The 22,652-nt window shown below is 41.9% G+C and overlaps 2 protein-coding genes across 2 annotated transcripts in view; both read right to left on the reverse strand.

The window, feature by feature from the left end:
• The window catches only part of WDR49 (WD repeat domain 49), a 190,659-nt gene extending 180,930 nt beyond the window's left edge, over positions 1-9,729 (reverse strand). The window contains exons 1-3 of the mRNA XM_040428182.1: positions 9,637-9,729; positions 9,332-9,545; positions 2,090-2,530 (exon numbers count right to left, since the gene is read on the reverse strand). Coding sequence (XP_040284116.1) covers positions 2,090-2,530; positions 9,332-9,484 — 594 coding nt within the window. The 5' untranslated portion in view covers positions 9,485-9,545; positions 9,637-9,729. The remainder of the gene's footprint in view (positions 1-2,089; positions 2,531-9,331; positions 9,546-9,636) is intronic.
• A 6,555-nt stretch (positions 9,730-16,284) lies between these two features.
• Positions 16,285-22,652, reverse strand: part of PDCD10 (programmed cell death 10) — a 28,703-nt gene continuing 22,335 nt past the window's right edge. The window contains exons 4-8 of the mRNA XM_040428186.1: positions 22,268-22,385; positions 21,141-21,267; positions 19,396-19,474; positions 17,567-17,649; positions 16,285-16,771 (exon numbers count right to left, since the gene is read on the reverse strand). Coding sequence (XP_040284120.1) covers positions 16,690-16,771; positions 17,567-17,649; positions 19,396-19,474; positions 21,141-21,267; positions 22,268-22,385 — 489 coding nt within the window. The 3' untranslated portion in view covers positions 16,285-16,689. The remainder of the gene's footprint in view (positions 16,772-17,566; positions 17,650-19,395; positions 19,475-21,140; positions 21,268-22,267; positions 22,386-22,652) is intronic.

Below are 22,652 nucleotides of genomic sequence, written 5' to 3' on the forward strand. Positions count from 1 at the left end.
TCAGTAGTAGTTTACCACATATTATGCATTCATATATATCAGAAGTATGATTTTATATATATATATTTTTTAGTAATTACAAATTTTTTACAATTACTAAAAAAATATTAAATATATAACTTTAATTTAGCCTCTATTTCTGAAAAGTTTCTGACAGGATTCAAACTCACAACCTTCTACATTACAGCCCAGAATGTTAACCACTACACTATAGAGCTGCATGGCCAGTTACTTAAAAAATATATATATTTGAGACTTCTGCTGTATAGGAATACTTACTACTAGTAAGTATTCCCATACAGCAGAAGTCTCATATTTAATTTTTTTTTTTTAAGTAACTGGCCATGCAGCTCTATAGTGTAGTGGTTAACATTCTTGGCTGTAATGTAGAAAGTTTTTAGTTCGAATACCGCCAGAAACTTTTCAGAAATAGAGGCTAAATTAGATTTAAATACACTGACTCGAGCACACGCAATATTCGGCTGAGCATGCTCGCCCAACACTACACCCCAACAATCTACTATTTTAAAACCTGGATAGCCCCTTTAAAAGAAAAAGTACTTAATTTTTTCAGCTGCCACTAGGGGGAGCTTAGTGCATGTGGTTTAATACATCTAGCTGCCCCTAGTGATGGCTGTGGGCTGCTTAAGATACTGTATATGATGCATTTTTAGGTGGAGGGTTGAGGGCCCCCTTTATGCTCTGGGTCTCGACCCTTGCGCTGTGTGAAATAACCCAGTGGTCTGTCTGCCCCCGAATTAGGGAATTAATTTTAACTTAAATTGGTCAGACAATCATTCATAACCTCCCAAATGAAATTTTTTACCATTTTCAATAAAGAGGCGTAAATGTTAATTTACTGCAGAAAAGAAAATTACATCTGCTATTAAATCTTAAAATAGGAAAAGATATAACTGCCAAATTGCCACAAACAATAGCAAAATCTACATTGCTGTACTCTATAGAAAACATCTTCAAATAGAAGAGAACAATGTAATGTGAAGCAGCTTCTTTGCATCACCTAAACTTTGGAGAGATGATTAATAAGTCACCAAAGCATTTAGGTTATGTCTGCACATTGTGTAAAGCAGAAATCAACATTATATTTTAGCTCAAGAGCTATATTCAGATGTGGCAGGTGTAGCAGAGCCACGTTTAGTATAAAAAAGGAAGGACACACTATTAACCCATTCAGGAGGAGGCCAAATCTTAAATTTTTACATATTTTTTTTTTTTTACATTTTCTTTAATTCTCATTAGGGGATTTCACCAGCACAGGGCATGATCACTTGTGCCGCAATAGATTGCAATACTTGTGTATTGCAGTGTATTACCCTTGCAGTGATTTATTAGCCCCTGCATCTGGCAGGATCTAATGGGTGTACAAATAAGGCAGATGTGGTGGCCTTCACTAGCCGCCCTGCTGCCATGACAACCCAAAATTGCCTTGTTGGGTGCCGACAGAGTTGACAGTGCGTGTTTTTAACCTTTTAGGTGCCCTGGTTAGCATTGACCATGGCATCTAAGTGATCCTCCTGACCATAGAAGAACTGGAGAAAAGAAATAAGTGATTCAGGACTCCCAATTATAGTGGTTGTAAGACCCCGAGTGGTCTAACATTTGTCATCTATCCCATGAAAGGGTGATAAATGAAGACTGTGTTAAACAGGTATGTTGTACAGTGAGATGGATGATGGATGTGGCTTGATGATACAGTAGTATTTGGAGCAGAAGTGCAGTTTCCTGATCTTCTACAACTCAGAGAATGGACACATGAAGTGGGAGGACAGGATACTAGCTGTGCCTTGTTTACTTCATTTATAGGACTTTCAGATACCAATGTATAATGAATACATGTTTTTTTTATTTAGATTTATGCTTTTCATTACTTTGTGACATTGCTCGTTTATTTAGCCTTTCTACATAGATAGGCAATTACTGTTTTTGATCCTGTTCCCATACCTGAACAGTGCCAGCACAGGGCACACACTTCACCTTTCCGACAGATATAATGAATAAAGCCTACAATGCATCCCGGCCCCCTTGCCTTATTGATATATGCTTTACTTATATTTACATCCATATTTACCTTGTTTACATTGGCCAGGAATACCAAGCTGGTGGCCCATAAATCTTTCAGCTTGACGGTATCTGTGCAGATCCGCAGGCTTCTTTGTAGTTTTAAATTCTCTCCCCAGACTCCCAGTAATCCATCTTTGCTCAAAGTTACGTAGCGGCAAGAACCTTTCAAATAAACTACTTTTTGGATGTTTTCCTTGTGAATTAATGGAAGACTGCGAATATCCTTCCACTGGGGAATTACTGATGATTTCACTCGTTCATCTTTCTCGTAAAGCTCAAGCAGCATGAAGGATGTTAATTTGTCCCAATCAATGAAACCTTCACGACTCACATCTATCTTATCAAATAAATCCCTGTATTCTTCTTTCACTCCGCGCCTCACGGCTGCATATGTTCTCTCCATGAATTCCTCCTTGCTCATACATTCTGGTGGATTTAGCTCTGGGGACTGGGAGAAGACATAGTACAGATTTTCAGAAGAAGACAAAGGACTAAGATTAGTGATATTACAATAGTGTTGTGTATTAAAATGCAATCATATTTGACATTTCTGTAGCCATTATTAGAGGTGGACAAACTCTATCACCAATTTTGGTTTCTCAAAGTTGGTCAGTTTACTGTTAAAACCTGAATATTGATTCTGTCCTCGAATGAACTGTTCATCAATGTAGGGAGTTCCGGTCTTATTGATCTACTTATCTCTGATGAGAAGACCAGTAAAACCATGTTCTTCACTCTTCAATATGTATTACATTCTAAAAGTTATTTAATATAATAGCTCCATTACTACTGTATAATGGGTTCTCTGACAATGGATCAATCAGTCATTCCAGTTCTTGCAGTCAGCAGGGCTAGGGATGGTTTGTGTGGTGTCTTAATCATCTCATATTCTCTGCTCAGTGCAACTTCTGTCTGTGGACTGAAGTAAAATAACATTTAAAGAGCAACTACACTTTAAGAATCACTGAATAAATAAAACCTTAAAACATAACTTTTAATCAATCACGATAATAAATAGTCCACCAGGCCAAGTGATATCAAAAAAACAAGAGACCCAAAACAATAGAAAAAAAGAAACACATAACCATTAATAGGATAGGGGTGAAAGGGGAGGAAGGGACTTGCCCCTACCAATGTCTCTTTGTACCCTTCACTGCAGAGTAACACCCTGATGGATGCAAACCACTATGAACTTACCCTGAAACAAGCCTACACTGATAAAGTGAAATTTATGACACCTGCTCCAACGCGTTTCCCTCAAGAGGTTCATCAGGGGACCAATAAACAAAAGGATAAAAAATAAATTCATGTAGTAGTAAAGTTGGTAAATACAGAAAGCGTGCAATATATAGGGATTTGATACACCGAAGATACAGAATTCATCCACCGCTCAGGGATACCAGGATACAGGGTACCAAAACAGGGTTTATGATGGTGTCACTAAATTCAAAGCACATAATGCATCTATTGATAGTAGAATAAGGATGCTAAGATAATAAAAACACAAGGCTCCTGATGGAGTCACTCACTCAGACAGCCATAGATGTCCTAGATGTCTCTACAGTGTATATAGTTGAAAATACATTACTGCTATATTCACTATACTTACAAATAGTAAGAAATAGAAGATGAAGGGTCACTAAGCTTTCACAAAACTTTTGATATGGCCTAGCTTTTTGACTGGTGGAGGTCTGAGCGCTGAGACCCCTCAATGATCACTAAAATGAGGAGAAAGAAACGCTCACATAGCGATCCCTTTCTCCTCACTGCAGGAGACACAAGCAAGACGGAACCATAGACTTTGTGTTAAGTCCATTTTACTTCCTCTACTGCAGCGAAGGGAGAGAACGAGCGATATAAGCACTTCTTTCTTCTTTTTCTAGGAATCAAGGGGGGTGTGACACAGTGAGTGGTTTGGTCTGGGAAAACAGGTATTTTCCTCCCAGCATGGCTGTTGGGCTGATTTACAGCCAGGTGAGGTCAAATACCGGACCGGATTTTAAATGCTGGTCCGGGTTTTGGCAGCACCTGGCTGTCCTTAAATAGGCAGCTGGGCTCAGAAGCCAGTGTGTTGGGATCTGGGAGCCTTGTGTCTGGATGAAGGCTTGCTACCTGTTTGGCATGAAAACAGGTTGGTGCTGCTATGAGCAAGGACTCTTTGAGGCAGAATTGCCGCATGGTGTGAATTACCACCAACACCGCAAGGTGACTTTTTGTTTGAATATGACAGTTTATTTTGTCACTTGCCTAAAGTGTGAATAAAACACTGAACTGTTTGATCCAAAGAACTTGTTGTTGCCTCTATACTGCGTCTGCTAATCCTGTCTACCAGAGCGTATCCCCACAGGGGTCTCAGCACTTAGACCCCACTTATCAATACCTTTAAATGTAGTGCATAACAGTAGTGCTGTCTCTTCTTCTTATCTTGGAAAAACACTTTAAAGGAAATCTGTCAGCTCCAAAACTCCTCCAAACTAGAGTAAGCGGTGTGTAGTGTAAATTAAGCTGAGTTTGGTTATGTAAATTTTATCTTCATACACATTTGCATTCCGACACTGTGCTCCTACAAGCCAGCAGTAAAATGCATTGGGAGGACTCCTCTTTGAGTCCTCTCCATTATGTGTGTGAGCTCCGGAGTCCTCTCAATGCTTTTTACTACTGGTTTGTCAGAGCACAGCGTCGAAATGCAAGTGAGTATGAAGATAAAAATGACATAACTGAACTCAGTGTTACTTACACTTTACACCGCTTACTCTAGTTTAAGGGGTTTCGAAGCTGACAGATTCATTTTAACCCTTTAATGCAGGTCTTTTAGCATCACTGCATTAAGGCTCTTGGCTCCTCCACTCATGCTAATTCTTAACATTAAGTTGTTTTCCCCAAAATTATTTAAATTGTATAGAGACTGTATAAAATTAAGTTCAGTAATCATTGTATTGTTCGTCATAATGGTATTAGACATCATAGGTTTAGATATTCCTCTGGAACAACTTCCCCTGTAAGTGAATGACACTGACTGCAATGATTACAATGTTTGACACAACTTTAAAAGAAAATGTTCACTAGAAGACATTATATACAGTACAGACCAAAAGTTTGGACACACCTTCTCATTCAAAGAGTTTTCTTTATTTTCATGACTATGAAGGCATCAAAACTATGAATTAACACATGTGGAATTATATACATAACAAACAAGTGTGAAACAACTGAAAATATGTCATATTCTAGGTTCTTCAAAGTAGCCACCTTTTGCTTTGATTACTGCTTTGCACACTCTTGGCATTCTCTTGATGAGCTCTTGAGATGCTTAGCACTTGTTGGCCCTTTTGCCTTCACTCTGCGGTGCAGCTCACCCCAAACCATCTCGATTAGGTTCAGGTCCGGTGACTGTGGAAGCCAGGTCATCTGGCGCAGCACCCCATCACTCTCCTTCATGGTCAAAGAGCCCTTACTTTCAAAGTTTTCCCAATTTTTCGGCTGACTGACTGACCTTCATTTCTTAAAGTAATGATGGCCACTTGTTTTTCTTTACTTAGCTGCTTTTTTCTTGCCATAATACAAATTCTAACAGTTTATTCAGTAGGACTATCAGCTGTGTATCCACCTGACTTCTCCTCAACGCCACTGATGGTCCCAACCCCATTTATAAGGCAAGAAATCCCACTTATTAAACCTGACAGGGCACACCTGTGAAGTAAAAACCATTTCAGGGGACTACCTCTTGAAGCTCATCAAGAAAATGCCAAGAGTGTGCAAAGCAGTAATCAAAGCAAAAGGTGGCTACTTTGAAGAACCTAGAATATGACATATTTTCAGTTGTTTCACACTTGTTTGTTATGTATATAATTCCACATGTGTTAATTCATAGTTTTGATGCCTTCAGTGTAAATCTACAATTTTCATAGTCATGAAAATAAAGAAAACTCTTTGAATGAGAAGGTGTGTCCAAACTTTTGGTCTGTACTGTATATCAAGTGTTGGTCTGTCTGTTTGTGTGTTCATTTAATTTGTTCCTAGGGTGCCCAGGAGGCCAATCCATGCCCTCAGTTTTTTGTTTACTGAGACATTGCTGGTATCCCTATATCCTCATAGTTACACACTGCTTATGTCATTTTTAGTCTCCTATGTACCAATCCAAACTAATCTATTTTGGGCTATGGTGGGATCATAATTGAAAGCCAGCGTCATGCATGAAAGCCAGGGACGTAACTACCATAGCGGCAGACCATGCGACTGCAATGGGGCCTATGGCAAGAGAGGGCCCAGTCTTAGTTGGGATTATTTCCTCTTCTACTGGAGTTGAATACTTGGTCAGGAATCTACCCTCTAAAAGAACAACTTTTAGCAAGTGAGGCAGTGAAAAAATGGTTGAAAGGTTTTAGGCAGAAACCCTTCTGTCCTGTGTGGGGGGCCTGGTTTGATCCTTGCTATGGGGCCCTTACTTATCTATGTACACCATTGATGAAAGCCCACTTATTAGCACATTGAATATCAGCTTGCTTTCTGGCCTGGGTTTGGTCTGGGGTGTTGCTGAGAAAGTCGGGCCTGAGTTTTATCAGGATTTTCAGCAGCAGAATGACGCATTTGATCAGCTTGCAGTCGGGCAAGTGTTTGCTGCGGAGTCTCTGCATCTTGTGATGCAGCGTTCCTCCTGGCCATTGGAGACGTCCGCCAGTTGAGGTTCTTTGCCTGCATTTTGCAAATTTAAGTTTACCGTTCGTTGACATCAAATGTAGACCCTGAAGGTATAGTGGGACACTTTCAAAATATGAAATCAATATCTTACAGAGCGTCTTTCAGCCTCCCTTGGACTTGGTTTTACTTTACAAGACTTCTTAGTGGGTCCAAAGGATCAGGAAGACCAACTGGTAGCTGCTGCCTCTCTTCAAGTGTTATGACTGAAAACTTTAAAGGGAACTCGTCAGCTCAAACATGTTGTTTGAGCTGTAGGTAGCCTGTTATAGAGCAGGAGGAGCTGAGCAGATTGATATATAGTTTTTTCAGTAAAGATTCAGTGAAACTTGTATTATATTCATTTATATTCCTGCTCATTCTGGGCTTTGAAGTCAGGTAGGCGGTCCTATCAGTGATTGACAGCCTTCCCTCCATGACTGTGTATACAGAGAGAGCTGTCAGTCACTGATGGGACGTCTCCTAGACTTCAAAGCCCAGAACGAGCAGAATATAAATGAATAAATTAATAAAACTTTTACTCAACTTCTCCTGATCTATAACATCCTGCCTGCAGCTCAGTCACCGTGTTCAACGTGACAGGTTTCCTTTAATATGTGTCCAAAAAAAGATGCAATGGGGATGATTCATCTAAACTAGTATAAAACAAAAATGAGGCAGTTACCCATAGCAACCAATCAGATATCAGCTCACAGCCTTCCAAAGCCCCTTTGAAAAAATGAAAGTAGTAATTTGGTTGGTTGCTATGGGCAACTGCTCCACTGTACCTTCCCATCTAATATTATCTAGTAAAGTGGAGCACCTGCTGCTGTCAAACCAGACAAAGGAACACACAGATAATTTCCCTCCACTGTCATCACTCCCAGTTATAGTTACTAAGTGCCACTGGATGGTGCGTTTTGCACTGAATCGCCTGATTCATGACTAGAAAGCCGCAACCATATAAAATACCGCCACAATTACTGTGACACTTGCAAAGGCAGGGGCGTTGCTAGGGTCTGAAAACATCCGGGGCACAAACCCACTGTACCAAGCCCCGTGAAGCCATGCCCCCGTCGTCACGGGGGGGGGGGGGGGGGGGGGGAAGAGGCCCTTCACAGTAGTTATTAACCCCTTTCAGCAGCCCCCCTTCACAGTAGTTATTAACCCCTTTCAGCAGTCCCCCCTTCACAGTAGTTATTAACCCCTTTCAGCAGTCCCCCCTACATTGGGGGACTGCTGAAAGGGGTTAATAACTACTGTGAATAACTACCATCTGGGCAACCCCACAGATCATCCCCCCACCCCCCCTTGTACTTTTCCCGCTGATCTGCTACTTGCGGGCGCTGTGGGCATGAGTTCAGTCACTTCGGTGCACAATCTCGTCCTGCGGCGCGTGATCCCACGAGACCCGTGACCTACAGCGGCGGGTCTCACGGGATCACGCTCCGCAGGATGGGATTGCGCACCGAAGCGACTGAACTCATACCCGCGCAGCCCGCAAGTAGTGGAACAAGTACAAGGGGGTGGGAAAACGCCAAATAAAATAAAAAGCGACCAGGCCAACATAACATTCGGGGCACTGGACAAAACATCCGGTGCTCAAGCCCCGAATGTTTTGACCTAACGACGCCCCTGTACAAAGGTAAGGCAAAGATGTGGGGGAGGGGTAGGTATTAGCATAACGCAATATGTCCCGCTGCTTCTAGACCCAAGTGACAACACAGCAGAATATTCCAATTTACAAGGCAGTAAGGAAATAATGTCTTATTTTAACTGAAGGGAAAAGTACTTGAAAGGCCTTTTAGGTTACATCTACATGGCCATTTTGGGGGCGACACATGTTGGCACCCGCGTCGCACCCAAGTTTCCCAGTGTAGGAATGAAGCTTCCATGTTTGCTGCGACCACAACATGTGAATTGCAAAAAATCCAGCAGTGTTGGATTTTTTGCGATTCTTATGACGCCGTCGCAGCATGTGTATTTCACGTTGCGACCCCATTCATTCCTATGGCAGCCCAGCCACACTACGATCTTTGGTCGCGCGCCAGCCAAAATTGCCGTAGTGATTCAGATGATTAATGTATGGGTGGGAAAACAATCCGCCATACACTAGTGACTTTTTAGTGAAGTGTAACAGATTTAGACCCTCTGTGAACATTGCTTGGTCCTTTATCGGTACTGATCGCACGCAGTGAAAGACAATCTAGAATGTCAATGACAAAATATATTTTCCATCCCTGTTTAGGTGTAGATATCAAATTTGATTGACCGCCATAATGAACAACAGATTGGCGCCACTATGCATGTATCGCTGTTCTCATCCCCTCATCAACCAGAGATCTTCCTTCACTGTTATGAATGGCAGAAATGTCCATCATGAAAATCCAACCGGGTCTACCAACGATTTATCGCTCTGCCATCCAAAATCTCTTGTGCACGTCCAGCTTCAGTGCAATTATGCCTAATTTATTAACCCCTTAGCATCCATGGGTAAATTTTAAAGGCCTCTTGTGGTTGGTCAGGGAAATAACAGTATCACATTTCCAGCTTAATCTATTATGTTTTACCTTACCTTAAACAGATTCTGAATTTCGGTAAAATCCTTTATGCTAAGCCTGTTTTCAATTGATTCCCCTAGATGTTTGCCACCTTCTGAACCCTCTTCACTTGGCATAGCAGGAGAGCTGGGCTTTCTTTCAAGAACAGGAGGGCTTTGGCTGTTCATCTCTGCTTCCTAATCAAATCCTTAGTGTTTGAGCATTCAAGTCCTGCATTATAAGTAGTGGCTACAAAAACAAGCAATGCAATTACTAAAAAGTCATATACTGTAAGTAATACAATTGGCACAAAAAAAATCTGAGATGTCTCCTTACATACCTCAGTAAACAGGTAAAGGTAGTTTGTGACAAGGGCCATTTGACAGTTGTCTTCAGTCCCTGGATTTCCTGGGTGTGAGAGGTTACAACGAGGCCGGGGAGGAATGTTTTTGTCTTCATTTCCAGGCTTCTCGTTGCTTGGCAACTCTACACAAAGCCGGACAACACACCATGTCCCATAACTGCACAAACACAAGTCGGGCTGAGTACACCGCTCCATAAACTGGCTTTATAGGACAAGAATATACTCTATCACATCATATATAGCAGTATGGCTCGACATATGGGTATTTTATTGTCACCCAAAGTTATTTTTGTGACCTCGAAATGGAAATTATCCATCATGTGTGAACATTGCCTAAGTTTCTTGGTCACACATGAAAAACATGTAGGAACAGAACATTGAACGCCTTTGCTGTATATTATAGATGGTGCTTTGCAATCCCACACTGAGACATAAGAAGCAAGATATTAGTAAGAAGGCCAAATAACCCATTGAGGGAGATTTATGAAAACTGACTTAGTTGCCCATGGCAACCAATCAAATTCCACCTTTCATTTTTCAGAGCTCATGTAGAAAATGAAAGGTAGAATCTGATTGGCTGCTATGAGCAACTAAGCCAGTTTTCCTTCACACTATTTTGATAAATCTCCCCCATTATGTTAAAGGAATATGTATTAGAAATAAAACATAAGCTTTCAGGGTATATTCACATGGAGGATTTTCAGTGCAGAAAAATACCTGATGTGGAAACCGCATCAGGTTTTTTGCATGTGTTTTTTTCCTGACAGTTTTTAACAGAATTTTTGGTGCGGTTTTGGCTTTTTGATGCGGAATCCGAGTCAAGAATGGACAGGACACTTCTTTTTTCTGAGGTGCAGTTCTTAAAACTGCTGGTGGAGAAAAAGATCTGTATGGTTTGACATGTAGATTCCCGATTGAAATCAATGAGGATGTTCTGCACGCGGTTTTGGAGTAAATCCATGCCAGAATTAGTGCCCAAAACACTCCGGATCCTCCAGGGGTTTGGTCGTGGAATACGCCCCAAAATACGCACGGAACATCAACCATGTAAACATACCCTTATAACTCAGATTTTAATTTCTTGATCCTTATCTCCCCCAACATCTGGTGGTTTTGGCCATTTATCTAATGTATACGGCCAGCTTTCAGCTATTTCTCCAGTTGTCACACAGGCCAGATCTCTTCCACTAGTGTGTGATGATCCGACTGCTCTATCAGTACTATATGATACAGGTAGAACTTTTCTTTTCTAGAAGATCTGAAAGCAGCAACCACTGGAACACGCAACATCTTGAAAAAATATACGTGTGAAAATGTCTGTTCTGAAAATCAAAGGTGTTAAGGCCTCCAAAAAATAATAATCTCAATTATTTAGAACTTAAGGGTGATTATCAATTTCTCTCAATTATTTATTTTTTCCTTGCACTAATTTTTCTGTGGAATTGCAGTTTTTAGTGACACCATTCTGGCACCCATATCACTTATAGATTAACATTATTTTTTGGTGTGCATTTATAAAAAAAAAAAAAAAAAAAAAGCTATTCCACTATTGTTTTTTGTGCTTTACATTTGCGATGCTCACGTATGACATAATTAGCACGATACTTCTATTTCATGGGTCAGTATGATGATGGCTATACCAAATAATTATAGTTTGATTTGTTTTTTTACTAATTTTGCACAATAGTAGCATGTCTTGTGCAAAAACAATTGTTTTTTTTAAGTCATCTACGAGTCAGAACTAGGGATGAGCGAATAGACTTTGGATGAAACGTCCAAACTCTGTTCGCATAAAACTTCGTTAGAATACTGTAAGGAGCGAGCAAAGTTTTATGCGAATCGACTTCAGATGTTTCATCCGAAGTCAATTCGCTCATCTCTCGTCAGAACGTTTTTTTTTGCAGGACGAGTTGTGGTTTCATTGGTACCATTTTGGGGTATATGGGACTTACTAATTAAAGAGGTTTTCCGGGATTTTAATATTGAGGACACCCGGCACTCCTGCCGATCAGCTGGTTGAAGAGAAAGCTGTGCACTGTGTTCTTCATTGTTTACCTGCTCGCGGTCGACATCGCAGTGGTGAGCAGGTGTAATTACAAGCTATTCCATTTACTTCTATACACTATAAATAAACTTTATTAACCTTTTCTTCACTCATTGGGGGACATGGCTATTATAATGTACTAGTATACCTTGTATACCACTGCATTATAGCCTATCACAGTAAATTAAGCTGCGTCTGTGGCACAGTCTAATAGACATACAGTCGTGGCAGTCCTGAGGGCAACACTTCGGCACCGCATGATTGTGTTTAGAGGGGGTTAATGGTGGCAGGGAGGCTCTGTGCAACCGCCTAAATGCCACAATCGCTATTGACAGCGCCAGCTAGTGAGTTATATGTAGTGAGTTAACTCTGATGCCAAACGTTACAGTGGGAGCCTGGCTACAGTCAGTGCCAGGCTCCCACCTTGATTCAGAGGGCTGTATCAGCACAGCCTGTGCAGGGTCTCTTCAGTCCCTGCAGCCCACGCTAGGATTAATGGTGTGGGCGGCAGAGACTAAACAGAATATACAGGCTTGGCCGATACAGCGCTCTTGAAGAAAATAAATTCTATATGCCAATTAAAAAAAGTACTAAAAAGGCAAATTAATTGAATTCATTTGATTAATCACCCAGTTCTATCCTTATATCTTTAGTTTCCTGATGCAGTTTCAGAAGCCAAAACCAGAAGTGGATCATAAAAAAGAGAATCTGTCTCCATTTATGATCCACTCCTGATTTTGGCTTCCAAAACCGCACCAGAAAATCTGACTGTGACCGTACCCTTAAACAGTATTTAATTAACCAACTATACAGTTTGATTAAAGTCAAATTAAAGGTATTTTACTATACATAGGTTGTTTCTGGTCATATGGGAGTAGAAAGGATGTGATGAACATATTGGCAATGACTGCACCAACTAAATGGAAGAATACGAGTGCCGACTGACTGGCTATATCACAAATCATTCCAGGTAGATTATCTGGCCATGTAAAGAACCCCTACTATACCTTAGTATTTTAAGATAACTGCAATTAATGAACAGAAATGTGTATTTTAATTACACATTACCGATGCCCATCCTAACTGACAGCGATGACCCGTCACCATCTGTTAATATGGTTGGGACAACTTTGTCATTCAAATTTTCCTACACGTTATTAGTGAAATCACAAGTTCCTGATGGGTGGGATAAAGATTCTAGTTATGCCACTTCACTGGTGAGATTGTAGAATATGGGCTTCGTATACTGTATAAAAACTAAGGAATGCTTTGCACATAATCATTCAGATCACGCCTTTTCATTTCTAACCTGCATTGGAGAAATACTAATGACACTCGCATTATTTTGCCCTGGGTATAACTGTGACATTTGTCTGCATCAGTTTATGTTGGAGCAAGGTGAAGGCAAGCCTCATTCAAACCACTAGTGAATGAGAAAATATGTGCTAGAAACCATCCTAGCAAAAGGCAGATAGAGGGGAGCACTGCTCATAGGAACCATAAGGGTCCATTCACACAGCCGTAGTGCATTGCAGATCTGCAATACACCTGGCCGACACCCCATAGAACTGCCTATTCTTGTCCGCAATTGCGGACAAGAATAGGACATGTTCTATTTTTTTCAGAGCCGCGCTCCGGAAATGCGGATTCAGAGAGCATAGTGTGCTCTCCGCATCGATTCCGTCCCCATAGAGAATGAATGGGTCCGCACCGTTTCCACAGAATTGCAGAACGGGTGCGGACACATTCACAGACGTGTGAATGGACCCTAAAGGGCTCCACATAAGGGATCATGCACACTGCCGTAACCATTTTTGCGGTCCGCATTTTGCAGAAACAGTCCTATCCTTGTCTGTAATGCGGACAAGAATAGGACGTGTTCTATACTTTTGCAGATGCCACAGAACGGACATACGGATGGGGGCAGCAAGCGGTGCGCTGTCCATCTTTTGCGGCCCCGTTGAAGTCAATGATAAGTGTCTGATGGTTGGGGCTTCTGTGATCATGAGACCTTGTATTCCCCTGTTTAAATAGATGTCCAGACATGCATGCACACCGCCGCTCCTGGAGACGGCTACTCTGCTGGTCAGACAGAGCTGAATAAAACTGTCTACACAAAATGCTGCTCCATTCGAATGGGGAAACAAGAGTTCTGGATAGGGGATAAGTTGTTGTAATGGGACAACCACACACACGCACACATTTTGGCTGCCATTTAAAAAAAAAAAAAAAGAAAAAAGCCATGCTTTATTTTGCAGCGTTTTTTCAGGCATTTTTTTGCAAACACTGGGGGAGATTTATCAAACTGGTGTAAAGTAGAACTGGCTTAGTTGCCTATAGAGACCAATGAGATTCCACCATTCATTTTCTAAAGGAGCTGTGAAAAATGAAAGGTTGAATCTGATTGGTGGCTATTGGGAAACTAAGCTACTTTACACCAGTTTGATAAATCTCCTCCACTGTTCCTTAACACTAGTGTTTTTTTCCCCCTATAGAGAAAATGATGTGAAAATGCATGAAAAGACGACAAGTGCTCCAGCATCCTCCATTTTTGAAGAGGAGTTAGAAAGACAAAAAATGCCATCTAATTAACAAAAACAAGAACACAACACTTGTGTCCCCTCCATTTATTTCCTATACACATACAGCTAATGTCTGGAGCTGGTGTTTGTTTTTATCGCAACCCCCCCCCCCCCCAAAAAAAACAAAAAAAAAAAAACACACAAGTTCATAAAAACAGCAGCAAAACCCTATATGTGAACCACTCTTGTCCCCTGCCATCAGAACTTCTCTATCCACGAGATTGGGAATAAGTATTTGATTGGTGGGTGTCTGACAGTTGGGACCACCACCACCCACAAGAATAAGTGGAGTCATCTGCAGAGTGAACTGAATGGTGGTCACGCATGTGCACTGATGCTCCATTCAACTGCCTGGGACTAGTAAAGAGATGGCAAGTACAGTGCTCTATTGTAGTACTATAGAGAATAAATTGAGTGGCAGGGATCGGGATATGGATACGGGACAATGTTCTTGGGATCAGAGTGTCCCATCGGCCAGACACCAGCGATCAGTTCATTATTCCCATCTGTGGATTATGGATAATTTCAATACTTGGCTCCAGCCCTTTAATTGTACATGATAGGTCATCATTATCATATCGGCGGGGGTCTGAGTCCCGGCAGCCAGCCGATCAGCTGTTTCAGGGAGCAGCCATGCTCACCTGAGCTCTGGTGAATACAGCCGGCAGCTTTCCAAGCACAGTACATTGTATAGAAGCTGTGCTTGGTATAGCAGCTCAACTTAAATGGGGCTTAGCTGCAACTAGGCCATGTGACCGATGTACGGTGACATCACAAGGCCTAGAAAGAGGCTGCAGCACTCATGGAGCGCTACCCTCTTCTAACTGCTGAACAGCAATGGCTCTGGGTGTTGGACCCCCACTGATCTGATATTGGCGACAATAGTTGAGCGAAGGGAGCTTCAGATGCTTAATCCGAAGTCGCTTTGTTCAAAACTTCGGAATAATACTGTACGGAGATTTGTCTCTGTACAGTATTAGAATGTATGGGCTCAGATGAGCCGGTTAGTTATTCACAAAGTTGTGGGTGACTTCGTTGAATAACTTTGGTAATTTATTTTGTAAAGTTAAAACTGGATACCGAACTCTGCTTCGGTTCCGAGATACTAGTTGGAATCGATTCGGTTTCAAGTTTTAAAGTGGTTTTCCAATTAAAAAATCAATTACCAAAGTTACTCAACGAAGTCACGCGCCACTTTGTGAATAACTAACTTCGGCTCATTGGAGCCCAATACTGTACGGGGATGAACCTCCTTACAGTATTATTCTGAATGTTTGAACGAAGCGACTTCGGATTAAGCATCTGAAGCTCACTTCACTTTAGTCTATTGATGACCTGTCCAGAGGACAGGTCATCAATCTAAATTCCCATATATACCCTTTAATTCCTTTCAATGCCAAGCAGCAACTGACAACTGTACACAAGCCAAGTTTTTTTGCTTTAATTTTAACCACTGCCTAAAAACCAAATAGAATTTACTTTGAGTATACAAATTTCTCACATGCTAAACATTACAGGTGAAACTCGAAAAATTTGAATATTGTGCAAAAGTTCATTTATTTCAGTAATGCAACTGAAAAGGAATTGCATTAATGCAATATTGTGAAAAGGTTGAATATTCTAGACTCAGTGTCCCACTCTAGTCAGCTAATTAGTCCATACCCCCTGAGCAAAGGGGACCTGAGATTGTGACTTTGGGGTTGCATAAACTGTAAGCCATAATCATCCAAATTATAACAAATAAAGGCTTGAAATATCTCGCTTTGCATGTAATGAGTCTCATATGTTAGTTTCACCTTTTAAGTTGCATTACTGAAATAAAATGAACTTTGCACAATATTCTAATTTTTCGAGTTTCACCTGTATGTGAAGACAAATGTATATGTAATGAGCATTATTCCTAAGTGTTCGAAAGTGAACAAAACTCATGGCGATTGTGCCAGTCCCAAGAGTCAATCACTTTTATTCCACACATACAAAAAAGAGAGGATCGGAGAGTAACAGTTGTAAACTATTTATTGAATATTTGCCACCAAATATTGTTAAATACATAATCTTGCAGCTCTTCGGTTTCAAGTTCAAATGTCAGAAACAGAACACCAATATTTACAAGTCTTATAAGGAATGTTATATAATGACACATTAAGGCGTAAATTCTTTTGGCTTATAATTCTGAAAAGAATGATAATAGCAAAAAGTGATGCAAAATCTTCATTGTGAGATTATGATAAGCTACAATAAATCTTACAAAAATATGGTGTAAGATGGCAATAATCCCATTAAACATCCTGCATTTCTGTCCCTCTGGCGGAACTGATAATTTATACAGTCAAAACTTAATTTACAGAATAAAAGTAGCTCTGTCCACCACGTAAAATTACAGCTCTCGTTCATTTACACGTTTCAGGCCACAGTTTTAAAGGTCTGGAGTATCAAGTTGGTTTGATGAATTAGGCGGTTGGCACTTATAAATACATTTAATGCCCTACAAGAGAGGAAAAAAGAAAGTTAGAGAATAGTTCTAGATGCGGGAGGCAAGTCACCAAGCCATGTTTTGGACAGGTCACTGCTCTCCAAGTTTGGCTATGACATGAGGAACCCGGACATATTATCCTTCCCAGCAGCCAGAAAGATCACTGCCCTGTCTACGTGATGACCAGACGTGTGGCATTAGGTACGCTGCTAGTCACCAAACAGAAAATTCACACTGATATATATCTCAGGTGGAGTTCACAGCACATGCCAATGAACAGCCATACAGAGGTAGAAGTTGCCCATACACTGCCATGTTAAAATGTTATACCATGCAGTATATGTCTCTGTATGGAATAGCACTGCAGACTGCACTATCCCATATACCAGCAGTGCACAACCTTTTCAGACTGAACCAATTACAACTGAAATATTATATCTACGACATATTGAACATGCATAGATATGCATGTCCCCCCCCGGTACGTATGAAAGGCCAGATAGCGATATGCCATTTTCACTGTATGTAACTACATATATATATTTTTCAGTTAGCTTCTGAGACCACATTGAGAGGTGGGTTTCTGAGATCCAGTCACATGGGGCAGTGCTGTGTGGCGACTGCTGTTACGATGGGCTGTGGATTGGTGTGCCATGGGGGGGGGGGGGCTCAGCCTGAATACAGTGGTGTTGCAGCCTAATAAACCCTTTTTCACTTTTCTGGCCTGGGTTATTACACATTGAAGTTCTACCACTAGGGGGCCAATCTGCCTACAGCTCACATTGACCTACACAGAATAGTACTTACTTTCCATCTTTAAAATAGGTTTTGAGAGTATCACTAAAACTTTTAGAGTATTTTACAAATTCTTTCTTTTGGTGCTCAAGCGCCTGCAAAAAACACACACAAGTTAGTAATGCAAATAAAATACAGAAATCTCTTAATTAGGAGCAGTCTACTAAGGCTACTACTAAGGCTACTTTCACACTTGCAGCAGTGTGACCCGGCGGGCAGTTCAGTCGTCGGAACTGCCTGCCGGATTCGCCGATCTGGATGTGACTGAAAGAATTTGAGAGACGCATCCGGATGCGTCTCTCCACTTGTCATGCGGACAGACGGATCCGTCTTGTATCTTTTTTCACAAGGACGGATCCGGCATTCCGGCACTAATACATTCCTATGGGGAAAAATGCTAGATCCGGCATTCAGACAAGTCTTCAGTTTTTTTCGCCGGAGATAAAACCACAGCATGCTGCAGTTTTATCTTTTGCCTGATCAGTCAAAATAACTGAACTGAAGACATCCTGAACGGATTACTCTCCATTCAGAATGCATGGGGATAAAACTGATCAGTTCTTTTCCAGTATAGAGCCCCTAGGACGGAACTCAGCGCCGGAAAAGAAACCACTAGTGTGAAAGTAGCCTAAGTGTATAGTTATATGGCACGGCCACTGTGGATTATGTGCAGAAACTACCAGTACCAGCACAATGTATGAGAAGTCTCAGAAAAAAAATAAAAAAAATCTGCACTGAAAACAGCCCTGCAATCCAGAATTATGGTTTCATAAAGTCGCAGAATAGGACTTTGTGACATTTTGCATTTTTACACCAGTTTTGAGAAGTAGGCGGGAAAGTGGATGTGGTTTGCCTGACAAGCATATTTAAGCCAGATTTATCAACTGCAACTTTTTGGAAAAGTCCCGAACTCGATTTTGCGGAAGCTAATAATTGTGAATACTTATTTACTTTTTTGTCAATGGAGCAGAGTGCAAACTTGTTTTTAGCAGAACAAGCTTTAGTTTTCATTTGGTACCATCTAAGAGTTTTTGATCACTTTATTGTTTTTGGGAGAAAAAAAACAAACAAAAACACACCAACCAGGATAAATAAGGTGATAACTTCATTCTGAATGCAGTGAAAACGCTTACCGACAGCCGATTACGCTTCCATACAGTCAGACCTGGGGGCCATTAGACCTCCACTGCCATAGTACTCAATTTGCACTGCTTCAGATATAACAGGTGGTGTGTTGGGTTGTCAATGGGGTGACAAAGGGAGCCTCTATTTAACCCCTCAGATGCCACAGGCATTATTGACTGTCATTATAGGGGTTATGTGGCCAGGATTTTAGCTAGCTCCAATCTAGGCCGTTGCAGCAAATTGTAGGCCTTATGTTGCAGCCTCCACATGCTACGGATGGCAGCGCAGGTCATACATGGTGGTTTGAATCAAAGACCTCCTCCTGGCACTGTGCACATAAAGAGCAGAGCAGGAAGAGGTTAAAAGGGTAGTCTTATGCAAGCATGATTGCTGCTCCTTTCACACTGGTCCCATTGTTCAGATAACTATGCTCTATCCTGTGGATAGGGGATAAGTTCTTATGGTCGGACAACCCCTTTAAGGTGGTTGTCAGCAGCCCAATGTTACTAATCAGTCCTCACATCATTCAGGCTGAATGTGCATGGAGCTTAGGAAAGGGAAAACAGAACTGGTTTATTACTTGCTGTTATCTGGCAAGTATTTGTGGCCAGTTCGGTCCCTCTGTTATTAACACAGGGACATTTTGTGTGGTGACACGGTGAAGATGTACCCGAGAAAAACAAATGTGAACCAACAACGGTGATCAATAAACTTACCCTGCGGTTCTGGTATTGATACTTTTTGAAGACATTGTTGACTGTGTCAAGAAGTTCCTTTATCGCACTTGCAATGTCCCTGTGATTAAAACGTAATAACGGATTAATAAAGAACACAAGGTCTCTAATGTCAGAAAACAGACACAAACGCGCACCAATGCCGTCTCTGAATATTAAGTCAAGCGATTGTTTCCTGAAGCCTTATTCTCTCTGAAAATAGGTTGTTGTCATGTTCTGGTGTTTTACCGTATATAATCCAACTGTCTTTATAGAGAAGGTTTTACCATTGAAAACAATGGAGGCTGCATATAGAATACAAGCCTAGCGGGAAACTAGTGTGAATCTAGCCTTTAGTAATAATCGGCAAGGAATTTCTTAGTCTACCAAGATAAGGCTGCTTTCACACTTGCTGCAGGACGGATTCGACAGGCTGTTCACCCTGTCGGATCAGTCCTTCCGCTATTTTGCCGTGCCGCCGCTCCGTCCCCATTGACTATAATGGGGAGGGGGGCAGAGCTCCGGCGCAGCACGGCGAAAGGCCGCCGGACTAAAAGTCCTGCATGTCCGACTTTAGTCCGGCGGCCTCTCACCGCGAATGAGTTCCGCCCCGTCCCCATTATAGTCAATGGGGACGAAGTGGCGGTCCGGGGAAATAGCGGAAGGACGGATCCGACAGGGTGAACAGCCTGTCGGATCCATCCTGCCGCAAGTGTGAAAGTAGCCTAAGAGAAAAATCCTCCAGAGAATTTCAGTGAGAAACTGTTTACCACTCACACAGACAATACTCACAAGGATATGCCATAAATGTCCGATAGATGCCGGTCTCCCCTGTGGGACCTGCACCTACCTACCACAGAAATAAATAGAGAGCGCCAAGAGGCCACCTCTCCAATCATTCCCTACCCATACGAGAGAGCCGACAGACAGACTTTCACCTCAATAGCAATAAAATGCTGTACAGGCGTAACCCAGGAGGTCAATAAGAAAAGTACAATATCGCGCAAAGCCAGTGATGCGATGAGTGGTGGAACCTGTCCACTTCAGCCCATTACTGCATCCACCGGTCGGGCAAAGGATCTAAGGGGCGCACTGCATTTGGCTTTTTGAACTCTTTAAGCCAACCGGTGTTTGAAAAGCTGCAAGTTTGCACAAATCACACACTAAAAAAATTTGATAGTCAATGACAGCCACGGAAATGAATGGCTGTCCATGTAATACATGGATGGATCAGCTCCACCAGAGCAGAGGCTTCTGGCAATTAGCAGCTCTGCACACTAGATCTTTGGGTCCACGTGTCAGGTTTCTGAATGCGGTTTTGGAAGCCAAAGTCAGGAGTGGATCATAAAAGGAGAGAAAGGACTTTTTGAATTCACTCCTGGTTTTGGCTTCCAAAACCACATGCAGAAACCGGACCACGTGGTTGTATCCTCTGGGATACCCTTCTATGACATCCAGGTGTCTCTGAAATGGCACCTCTCCTCAACTGTCCAAACGTAATTGAAGAGAGTGCAATTTGGGCATGTCGAGATCCCTCAGCCTCCACTGAATTCATAAACGCTCTTCGATACAATGTGTACAGAAGACTTACATAAACCAAGAATATGGTCCTGCTCAATGCAGTGCGAATTTAGTCTTAGCAAGACAGAAAAAACAAATATGCGTCTGAACGATTCTGAGAACTGTAATGAGCATATTTCATGAGAACGATTAGGCGCACAATAGTGATAGGCTGACATAACACTCACTTGATTGTCTGCAGGAACCTCACTCGGTCATTGATTTCATCAGGTATTTTGCCAAGGATCTGTTTAAGTGCCCGTGCTTTTTCATTCAGTTCCTGGAACTCCGGTTCAGGCCTTTCAATCATGTATTCTAAGCACAATAGAGAAAGAGAGCATTGACTTAGGCTACTTTCACACTAGCACTTCTATAATCCAGTATTGAGCTCTGTCATCGGGTCTCAATACCGGAAAAAAACGCTTCAGTTTTGTCCCCATTCATTGTCAATGAGGACAAAACGTAACTGAACAGAATGCTCCAAAATGCATGCTGCGGGTGGCTTTCCGTCCTGGGATGCGGAGCAAAACGGATCTGTCATGACCCACAATGCAAGTCAATGGGGATGGATAAGTTTTCCCTGACACAATCTGACAATAGAAAATGGATCCGTCCCCCATTGCTTTCAATGGAGTTCATGAAGGATCCATCTTGGCTATGTTACAGATAATACAACCGGATCCGTTCATAACGGATGCAGATGGTTGTATTATCATTAACGGAAGCGTTTTTTGCTGAACCCTTCCGGATACAGCAAAAACACTAGTGTGAAAGTAGCCTTAAACGTGTTGCTTCCCCCTCTGAATCCCCACGTAACCGCTTTCGCTCTCCAGTAACAATGTTTTTTTGCTGTTTAGGTCACTTCCGTCTGCTGAAGAAAAAGGCTGTATGGCAACTGCAACGGTTGGATGTGGAGCCATTCATTTCAACAGGGCCGCAAAAGATGCGGACAGCACACGGTGTACTTCTGTTCTGTGGCCCCACAAAAAAAAAGATTAATTGCGGAAAACACATACGTCATCTGACTAAGCCCTTAGTCAGACGGCTGTAACGTGACCACATTTTAGCTTTCAGAAACAAATCGCGGCCCGACCGTGGGTCCAATGACCCAAACTAGCAGCATCATAGGCATCTCGGGTGCTGTAAGTCTGGATCATTATACCTGTGGTGGGGCTGAGATTTTCTGATGCAATACTGGTGCTCAAATATGCCCATAACGCTGCTGTCTGAAGGCAGCTATAGTAACCCCTTTACATGTCGCAGCCATTTTTTCCCTAAATGCAGTAGAGGTGCACGTAGCCGACTTAGAACTCACCTTCCACATCATCAGCTGCCATACGCAGAAGGGATTCGGTAAAGTTTACTTCCACACTCTTCTTTTCAAGGATTTTTGTAATTATATCTTGTGTGAGGCCTGGATTCTCTTTTTCTGCCTGAGATGAAATACAAAGAATAAAATATGAAATGTAGATGATCCAGCAAACATGGCAGAGGGCGCAAGAAAGCATTTCTTCTATGTCCTGTAAAAGGGCAGTCCGAGCTTTACCAAAATGATGCAGGAGCCTGGCACCAGCACCTATCTGACATGGAGGACACATCCTAGCCATATGCCACCAATATCTAACAAGAGACAACCTCTTTTAACCACTCTGAGATCTGCCGTACATGTAAGTCAGAGTTGGGTAGTGCAGCCGCAACCC

Source organism: Bufo bufo, chromosome 4, assembly GCF_905171765.1.
Source record: "Bufo bufo chromosome 4, aBufBuf1.1, whole genome shotgun sequence".
Taxonomy (NCBI): domain Eukaryota; kingdom Metazoa; phylum Chordata; class Amphibia; order Anura; family Bufonidae; genus Bufo; species Bufo bufo.